The sequence below is a fragment of the Monoraphidium neglectum genome (assembly GCF_000611645.1).
Source record: "Monoraphidium neglectum strain SAG 48.87 unplaced genomic scaffold scaffold02573, whole genome shotgun sequence".
NCBI classification, from domain to species: Eukaryota; Viridiplantae; Chlorophyta; class Chlorophyceae; order Sphaeropleales; family Selenastraceae; genus Monoraphidium; species Monoraphidium neglectum.
In genome coordinates this window covers 1-8731 of record NW_014011055.1, presented here as the reverse complement: position 1 = coordinate 8731, position 8731 = coordinate 1, and the positions used below count along the sequence as shown (strand labels likewise).

Below are 8731 nucleotides of genomic sequence, written 5' to 3'. Positions count from 1 at the left end.
CTTCGACTTTTCTCTACAAACCCCAAGCCACGACAATATTTATTTGTTTATGTTTGAGGCAGTTTTGCACTTTCGCTTCTTCGCAATCGTACCACAGGCTATCTTGGCCGAGAGGTCTAAGGCGCTGCTCTCAAGAAGCAGTCCTCGAGAGAGGGCGCAGGTTCAAACCCTGCAGATAGCATACCTCGTTTTGACATCGCTGCTTTTTCCTTTTACACTCCTATGCTGAAACTCTGAAAAAGAAATTAAGTGCAACGGGGCCAACGTCGGAGGTTCCCTCACCGATTGCCACGTCCAAGCAGGCGGCGCATGACGGCCCCAATCACAGAGGCAGTGGGCCGCAGGGCCATGCCGAATATTGGCATGTGCCCGGAACCGCCACTGCGGCCGCATCGAGCTGCAGTAAAAATGAGAGCGTTGTGCAGGAGGATGGAGTAAATGGTGTAGTGACGCGATCAGCTGAATGTCAAAGTGCTGTTCAAGCTTCCATTGTGTGCGTTTTGTGTGGATCCGCCGGAGTTGACGTAACACAACATCCCGGCCAACGACATCGGCACATGGCTCACCATGCTTGGCGTTGGGGTCAGAATCGCATGCTACCAGCACAAACACAGGAAACAGCAGGTTGAGGAGCGCCGAGCCCACGTGGAATGGTAGCAGCAGTGTTGGTAACGTGCAGGGCAGTCCGAAGCCTGCAGGGAGAGAGCAACTTGGATTTGGCTGTATTGTGGAGTTGGCGGGCATCATCGATGCATCGCTGCAAGGCAGCACATCGTCATATTTACGTCGTGTGTGTGTGTGGGGGGGGGGGGTGCACGTGAGGGCATCGCTGGTGCCCACAGATGGCTGAGGCCGTGACACACCCGCAAAGAAGGCCCAGCGGCGCTCGAAGAAGTTAATCCTCTCCGGCAGCGGGACGCCTTGGAGGCCCCAGCCGTAGTCAAAGCAGTAGAAGGCGTACAGCCACGAAAGGAACAGCACGTTGGCCAGGCGGCCTGCGAGGTGGCCGCGGGATGACAGTCGAGCGGAGCGCGCATGGGCACAGCGCTGCACGGGCCATTTGAGGCCCCACCAGCAGCGCACACGTCCTCCTGCAACCGGCAATTCCCAGCCCTCGGCCCAAACACACGGCAGGGGCGAGGGAGCAGCATGAGCAAGGCGGTCTGCGCGCGCACCCAGGTAGGGCAGCCAGCTGATTGCCGTGACCTCCAGTGAGTAAACCATGAAAAACAGCACGCGATACAGCTCCTGCGCCACACCCTCCAGCGCTTGCCCCGCGCCGCCAGAGCCGCCCCCCCCACTGGCGCCCACAATAGGGCCGGCGCCGCTGGAAGAGGAGGCATCAGAGACACGTGGGGCCCCAGCGGCCGCTGGCGCAAAGGGCGACGCCAGCGGCGCTGCAGGGCTCGAGGCAGCCGGCGGCACGGTTGCTGCTGCTGTTGTCTGGCCTGGCTGCTGCTGCTGCTGCTGCTGCTGCTGCTGCTGCTGCTGCTGCTGCTGCTGCTGCTTCTGTCGTCTGACCTCAAACGCCGCAACTGCCATTTGTTGATACCTGCACGGCCACGATAATGCGGGGGGTGAAAAGGAAGGTACTGCAATGACAGCCGCGGGTGTGATGTCCCAACTACAGACAAGCCGATGTCAGCAAAGCCATATCAACAGCCAACATGCACACAAGCAGTCCACACCCCACTTGCACACGCAGTTTTTCCCGACCTTCCTGCTGCGCTATCGCCCACCAGATGCAGCTAACGATGAGCGATATTACATAAAGCGGCAGCAGCCACGTGGCCTGCAGCACAAGGTTGAGCACACGCCGCCATGCCTCCACCGCACGCGGGCCGTAGGCAGGGAGTGCATACGACTCCAGGAGCCACCTAACTGCAGGATCCACAAGCCGCTCGTGCCACAAGATACTAGGGTTGGGCCGAGCATACATGAGTAGCGGGAAGGGGCGTTGGCAAGGGTGCAGGCAAGCTTGCTGAATGGGGTTTGGGAGTGAGTGTGGAACCTGCCCCGAAGCGTCCAGTGGCTGCACGCACAAGTGCAGGCTCGTCATGGCTCCCGAGCCCCCAACGGCTCTCACCTCGCCAGGTAGACCCCACCATTCACCACGGCGCATTTGCCCATCTTGGACTGCGAGCCAGGTTGCGTTGTGGGGCAGCCAGGTGAGAACCATTGACCGCGCCTTGGTCGTCCGCACGCACGATGCCCAGTGGAGCAAGGCGGCCACAAGTTGTGCCAGATAGGGTCTCAGCGCTTGGTCCTAGCCGCTGCCGCTCCGCGCCTACCAAGATGGTGCCGCTGCCGTCAAGGACGCAAAATACGATGCAGCGCTGCAGCTGCAGTGCGTCGCACACGCCGCTCCACCTGCAGTGTAATTGTGCATTGTGACGCTGAAAGTTTCAAAGTAGCAGTCCAGAAGCAGGGAAGCAGATGGTGCAGTGGCGCACCACAGGGCCGCAACCGTGCTCATCGACTTGGCGAGGGTTGGCTGCGCCATAGGCGCGAGTGCCGCCGGCGAGCCCTGCCTATCGCGCCTGACGGCGTCTGAATTTTGAGTCTCTAGAGAGGCTTTCATATCTAGTTGCAAACGCGCGCAAGCATGTCAGCAGTACCGGTACAATCTGCAGAATCCCATTCGGCTACTCCTAGACATCGAGCGCTCTCTTATCTCCGTAAAATTGTATGTCAGGCATACATAGTGCGCGTGATCAGGGGACTCGGGTTTGAAGTGATCTGCATCGACTGGTGTCAACGCGCGTGTGCCGTGCTATCCATGGCAGCGAGCCACGCAAACGAGCCTGAATTAGAGGGTGGAAAAGCGCGCGACATCGGCCCGATGGCGATCAGTGCAAGCGGCGACCGCTCATGCAGCGGCACCAGCACCAGCTATGGCAGGTTTGAGCTAGGCGTCACATCCGCCTTGAGACAGCTGCTGCACGAGGCTGCGAATGACGACAGCGTGCCCGAGGTGGGTGGTGGCTGCTCTTCGCAGCTCAGCTAGTGGCACGGCCAGAGATCTTTGACCAGACACCTTGTTGAGACACTGTGTGTGCCCCAGCGTGGCCGCCACCTGCTTGCGTATGCCTTCATCCCTCTCCCAAAACATTCAACGCACCGTGTACCTAACAAATGGCTAATCAGGAGCTGAGGCAGCATTGCAAGCAGTATGCAGACGCCGACGGCGTGCCGTGGCGCCTTGCGCAGCAGCTGTGCGAGCGCTCCAGGTGGGCTCCACGGGCACGGTGCAGCCCTCGGCTGTCTGGCCCCCCTGGTGCAGCTGCCTCTGGGCGGCCCCCCTGCATCATGCACCAGTTGCTTGAGACACCAAGGCATTTGCCAAGTCTTGATGTGTGAGCAACCTGTTGCGTGCGCTGCCCCCCCGCACGAACAGGCGCGCGGGGTCGTGTCGCCCCGCCGCTTGGCTGCACGAAAGCGCCGCTGGCCCCGGCGCCGCCCTGCGCCTGCCCGGCCCCGCGCCGCGCCGTCGCCCCGAGGCCCTGGCCAAGCGGCTAGAGGCGCTGCAGGCGCGGCTGGATGAGAAGAAGTACGCAGAGATGGTCGCTGACGTCACCGCCGAGGAGCGGCGGCTGGCGGAGCTTTCCAGCGAAATGTTTCCGACCACCCGGCTGCAGCTGTCCTTTGGGCTTCACGTCCTCGTGACCATGGGGACGCTCTTTGCCCTGGGGTTTTACGGGCTGCGCTACAGCACGGGCAGCGACACATGGGTGGGCGGCAGGGCGGAGGCGGCGGCGAGGCGCAGAGGCCCCGGGGCGAGGGCGTGGGGCGGCAGCGCGTGGCCGGGGCGAGGGCACAGGGGCCAGGGTGGGCCTGGCGATGGCGATTAGCCAAGTGGTGGGCTGCGCAGCAGGTGGCATGATCGACTTGGTTTGGGCGAGCATGAGGACGGCTGCAAACAGAGTCGCCAGCTCATACCACACGAGCCATGGACTCGTGCAGCAGCGAACTGCGTCAATCCGCGCTGTTCCCCACTCTCTGTCCCCGCTGGTGTCATTGAGCAGGGGGCCGTGGGCGGCGCCTTGGGCATGGCTGGCGCGCTGCTGCTGGAGACGACACTCCTCATCATACGCCAGAACATGCCCGAGCCCCTGGACAAAAAGTACGGCCACCTCATGGCGCCAGACGGCCGCTGGCGGCGCAGGGCTGCCCCTGGCGCGAGCACCGCTGGCGCCGACGCCGGCGCGCCCCGGGACCAGCGGTGGCAGGGGGCGGCTGGCGGTGGCGGCGCTCGTGGGGCAGGACGCGAGGCAGTCATAGAGAAAAAGACACTATGATGAGTTCCCCTCCTGGGCCGCTGAAGCATGTTTACTCTATTTACTTGTCTTGTAACATGTCTGCGGCAGGCCCAGGCAATGGCAGGGGTGCAGCAGTGCACAGCAGCGCTGGTTTAAGGTCAGTGCGTTGTCGATGGATCACATCACACCAGCAAATGCGAGGGTCGTCCAGTTCATACTAATGCAATGCAGGTTCTGTTGATGGGCCTGCTGTAAAGGAAGGAACAAACGACGTGCACAAGCGAGCATATGATTGCGTGCGGGCACCACCAAGCAATACGGTACGGCTGTCAATGGCCGCAACCGCGTAGCGGCCGCGGATGCCGCAGGCCCAGCAGTGCGCAGCCTATGCCTTGCTGCCGCTTGGCGCCGGCTTCTGAGCCTCCAGAATCCTGATGTGGCTGTACCAGCCTATGCCCCCCAGCGCCGTCGCCAGCCCGACCCCTTTCTTCAGCCCGAGCTCCTCCCCAAAGAACAGGACGCCCGCGGCCACGATCAGCAGCGTCTTCAGGTGCCCGACCACGTTGTACGTGAGGCTGCTGGTGGCGCCGATGAACAGGAACGTCGACAGGGTGACGACCAGCCCGAGTGCTGAGCTGGCGGCGATCCAGGCGACCGCGGCCGGTGTGAAGACGTACCCCAGAATGGTGCCCTGTTTGGGGTCGTACCACCCGACGGGCTCCACCACTGGCACCAGCACCAGGAGCAGCAGCACGGAATAGGGCGAGACCTGCTGCAGCAGCTGCATGCCGTTGAGGCCCAGCTCCTTCTGCTTGGTGCCCGCCCAGACCTACGGGCGTGCAGGGTAAGAGAGCGGGGGGGACGTTCCGCGGCGACGGCAGTGGTGAGGTGGGGAGCAGCAGGGGTTGGCGGTACTGGCGCGATGTCGGCGGGGAGAGCAAGCCTAATCCAGCCTGGTGGCACCACGCAGCTCAGGCCCCCACCACGATGCTTCCCCACACTGACGCGCAGCGACCGCGCTTGCCCCCTGGGTCACTCCTTTCCCACCCATCTGTACGGGCGCTCGCACACAAACGTGCGCCCGCAGGCACGCACAAATTTGCATGCAGGTTACGGACATGCACCACCCCCGCCGCACCTGGTACAGCGACGCAACGATCACCGCCGCCGCAGCCGCTGCCATGCCGGCAGGGTTTGACGAGACCTGGGAGTCGGTCACTGTGCACAGCGTGATGCCCACCATGAGTATGGCGATCGCGGCCATCACGCTCCTGCTGACGGTCTTCTTGTAGAACACCCACTCTATAGCGACGACCACGGGTGTGATCAGCAGCTTGCTGAGCTGGTAGAAGCCTTTTGAGGGGAGGGAGAGAGGAGGTTTACGGGGTGGAGGGGCTGGCAGCGAGAATTTAGGGAGGGAGGGGGGTCTGGGGTGCAGAGCGCTGCAACAGTACGTGCTGGAGCTCAGATGTCCGTCTCAAGCAGGCTGCAGTGCATGCCGCGCCGGTGCTGGTATATATGTGTACAGCAGCAAGGCGCCTGTGCTGGCTACCCCGCCCGCCCTTGCAATCAGCACCCATGACGGGGACTCTCTTACCCAGTGGATTGAATTGGACTGCAGGCAGCGCCGCAAAGGAGGGGAGCAGGGCATGCAGGCATCAGCATCAAGATCAGCCCTGACACTTCGCGCAAAGATACGCATTGATTTATGCAGAGCAAGGGGCACGCAGGCCAGGACACTCCGACTGCCACTCAGCAAGACCATGACGGCACAACAACATGGGATGGCATCCCACTGCACGCACTTGACAAGTTGTTGGTCACGATGAAGCCTGAGGTGGGCCGAACGTGAGTGGATCAGTGCTCAGGCCATCACAGGGACAGCGCTCAGGCCATCCGCATGTTCAGCGATGTCAATGCTTGTCACCGTGCTGCATGCCGCACGGGCACCCCCGTGTGCAGTCAGCTGCAGTCCCACCCAGGCGGCCAGGAATCGCTTCCGCTGGCTCCCTGTCTCACGCACGCAGCACCGCTGCGACCAGCAGCTGGCACTCGCGGCGGGTCGCCCGTCGCGGTCTGCAGCTTTGCCGCCCCTGGCCAAGTGGTTCGCGCGCAGCCATATGCCGCTCACCTACGTACACTGCCGCGATCTGCACGCTGTGCCGCGCTGCGACGGCCTTCACTGGAAACAGCCCCAGCATCGCCATCAAGCCCATCCCCACGTATGTGAAGACCGAGTGCAGCAGCGTGAGGGTGACAACGAAGCTGAACTTGCAGGTGTAGAGCACCATCTTGTTGGCCACAACAATCATCACAACGCTGCTGAGGTTGGTGAGGCCGTACGACACGGTGAGCACCCACTGCGGCACGCCCCGTGGGCCGCCCGCGTCGACCAGCGCGCCGGTGCCGCCCCCAGAGGAGGCGCCATCCGTGCGCGGCAGGTCGCGCGGGAGCAGCGGCTCGGTCTGTTTTTCAGGGTCATCTGATGCCGTGGTAGATGAGTGCGTGCCCCGCGAGTCTGTCTTTTTGAACATCCCAGTCTCCATTTGTGCTGCCCGCGCCCTGGAGCTGCTCTGAGGACTGTGTTGTTGTACCAGTGAACATTCGTACGGTATCACCGCTTCAATAGCAGGAGCGACCGTACTGTGAAGTCCGTGGTGTTGTCCGGATGCTTGTACGGAGACAAGATCGTCGGTGGTGCCTGTCGCTCACACCCGTCTCGCCGGTGACACGCGTGGCAGGTTCATATTTGATACCCTTTCGCTCACGTATACAGAATTTCTGTATATCGATATATACATTTGACAGTGCTGGTGATAAGAGACTGAAGGCCGTGCCACCTGCTGGTGGCGGCCTGAGTGCATGCTGACGGCTCCTGACTAAAACCCGGACGATCATCATGCGCCGCTGCTGCTGGCTCTGCTTGTGCATGTCCACCTAATGCCTTTTATGGGTGCCAGTGCGGCACCTGTGCTTCGTGGCCTGTGATCGGGCATCGGGCAGAGCATCGTTGCAGCATGCATGCCAGCAGCAGCGCTTCTATTCCCCTGCTGCTTTCTGTTCCGACTAACACGTGGCTCAGCCAACCATACTGGGAGGTTAGCCGCTGAGTGCACTCGGAGCCACATTTGAAAGCGGTCCAGTTACTCGATCTGGACCAACACAACTTGACGGCGCAGCACAGCACGCACCATCCTCGTCTGCGGAGACTGTCAGGCTTTCTGAGTCAAGGGGCTGCTCCAAGCGGAAGCCAGCGTGCAGGAGAACGGCAAGGCGTTGCGGCAGCGCCAATGAGAGATGCTTGGAATTGTAGTGTCTCAAGAGTGTGCACCCAAAAGCAGAGGCCTGCAGGAGATTGAGGGAAGGCTACTGCAAAGATAGCCCTACCGAATGCATTGTATGGGCCCCTGCAAGTGAGGTGGCTGTCCTGCCAACCCCCATGTGCACCCCAAAAGACAGGTAAGTAGTGCAGCTCCGGCCACACGTGCCCTGCCCTGCCCTGTGCCTGATGCAACCAATGCAAAGCACCCTGGGCAGCGCCCCGTTTTGGGTGGTGGAGCTCGTTGGCGGGCAACAGCCTGCAAACCAAGTGAAATCAAGGCACACCCCTCCCCCGCCCCCCACACACACGCGCACGCCACTGCTGTCGCTACTCAGTGCGCTCGGTGCCGCACATGGCGCACGCCAGGAACCCAGCCTCTGGGCCCTTGTGCTCGTATGTGCACACGCTGCACGACCATGCGCCGGGCGCAAACCCAGGCCCTCGCGGCCGCGGCGCAGCCGGTGTGGCGCCAGCACTGTACAACGCTGCTGATGGCTGCTGCGCCATCTGCTGCGCCATCTGCTGCGCCCGCTGCTGCGCCAACTGCTGCTGCATGACCTGCTGCAGCGACGGCTGCTGCAGGGCTGGCTGCTGCATGGCAGGTCGCGCGGCCTGCTGGCTCCACTGCTGCTGCTGCTGCTGCTGCTGCTGCTGCTGCTGCTGTTGCTGCTGCTGTTGCTGCTGCACCAAGGCAAAATTGGTGTAGGCCGGGTACACAGGCTGCGCCACGGGCACCTGCGCGGGCCGCGCAACCTGCGGCGCGCCCGCTCCCGCCGCCGCCCGCTGCCTCTGCAGCTCGTAGCCGGTCGGTGCATGCGCGGCGGCCTGCGCGCGCACAACCCCCTGGAGGTGCGGCGGCAGCGTCGGCGCGGCCGCGGGCGCGGCGGCGCCGCCGGGCTGGAATGGAACCGTGACAGTTGGGATAGACTGCGGCGCAGGGACGGGCACGGGCACCGCCAGCCGTGGCGCGCTCGACACAGCGGACGGGGCCGGCGCTGAAACGGGTTGCGGCACAGGAATCGGGACGCGCGGGGCCGCCGCCACGGGCTGCGGGACGGGAATAGAGGCTGCCCCCGCGGGCGACGGCTGCGGCACCGGGACGGGCACCGGCACCGAGACGCCGGCTGGGGCAGCCGGCGTCTCGGTGCCG

At 63.0% G+C, this 8731-nt stretch overlaps 4 protein-coding genes and 1 non-coding gene across 5 annotated transcripts; 2 read left to right on the top strand and 3 right to left on the bottom strand.

The window, feature by feature from the left end:
- The first annotated feature begins 97 nt into the window (after positions 1 to 97).
- MNEG_t16839 lies at positions 98 to 181 on the top strand. The gene has a single exon. It is a non-coding gene; the product is annotated as a tRNA-Leu (tRNA).
- A 994-nt stretch (positions 182 to 1175) lies between these two features.
- MNEG_11058 (hypothetical protein) lies at positions 1176 to 1542 on the bottom strand (the record flags this gene model as incomplete). Its single annotated transcript, XM_014040473.1, has 1 exon — positions 1176 to 1542. A coding segment is annotated over one exon (367 nt), but the record flags the coding sequence as incomplete, so codon positions are not given.
- Positions 1543 to 3135: 1593 nt separating this feature from the next.
- Positions 3136 to 3851, top strand: MNEG_11057 (hypothetical protein; the record flags this gene model as incomplete). The annotated part of the gene is made up of 2 exons (XM_014040472.1): positions 3136 to 3230; positions 3398 to 3851. 2 exons carry the CDS (start codon positions 3136 to 3138, stop codon positions 3849 to 3851), a joined length of 549 nt encoding a protein of 182 aa, XP_013895926.1.
- Positions 3852 to 4644: 793 nt separating this feature from the next.
- On the bottom strand, positions 4645 to 6805 carry MNEG_11056 (Solute carrier family 35 member E3; the record flags this gene model as incomplete). The annotated part of the gene is made up of 4 exons (XM_014040471.1): positions 4645 to 5088; positions 5398 to 5612; positions 6065 to 6091; positions 6391 to 6805. The coding sequence occupies 4 exons, from the start codon at positions 6803 to 6805 to the stop codon at positions 4645 to 4647; spliced, it is 1101 nt and encodes a 366-aa protein (XP_013895925.1).
- A 1103-nt stretch (positions 6806 to 7908) lies between these two features.
- On the bottom strand, positions 7909 to 8721 carry MNEG_11055 (hypothetical protein; the record flags this gene model as incomplete). Its single annotated transcript, XM_014040470.1, has 1 exon — positions 7909 to 8721. A coding segment is annotated over one exon (813 nt), but the record flags the coding sequence as incomplete, so codon positions are not given.
- Between the last annotated feature and the right edge of the window lie 10 nt (positions 8722 to 8731).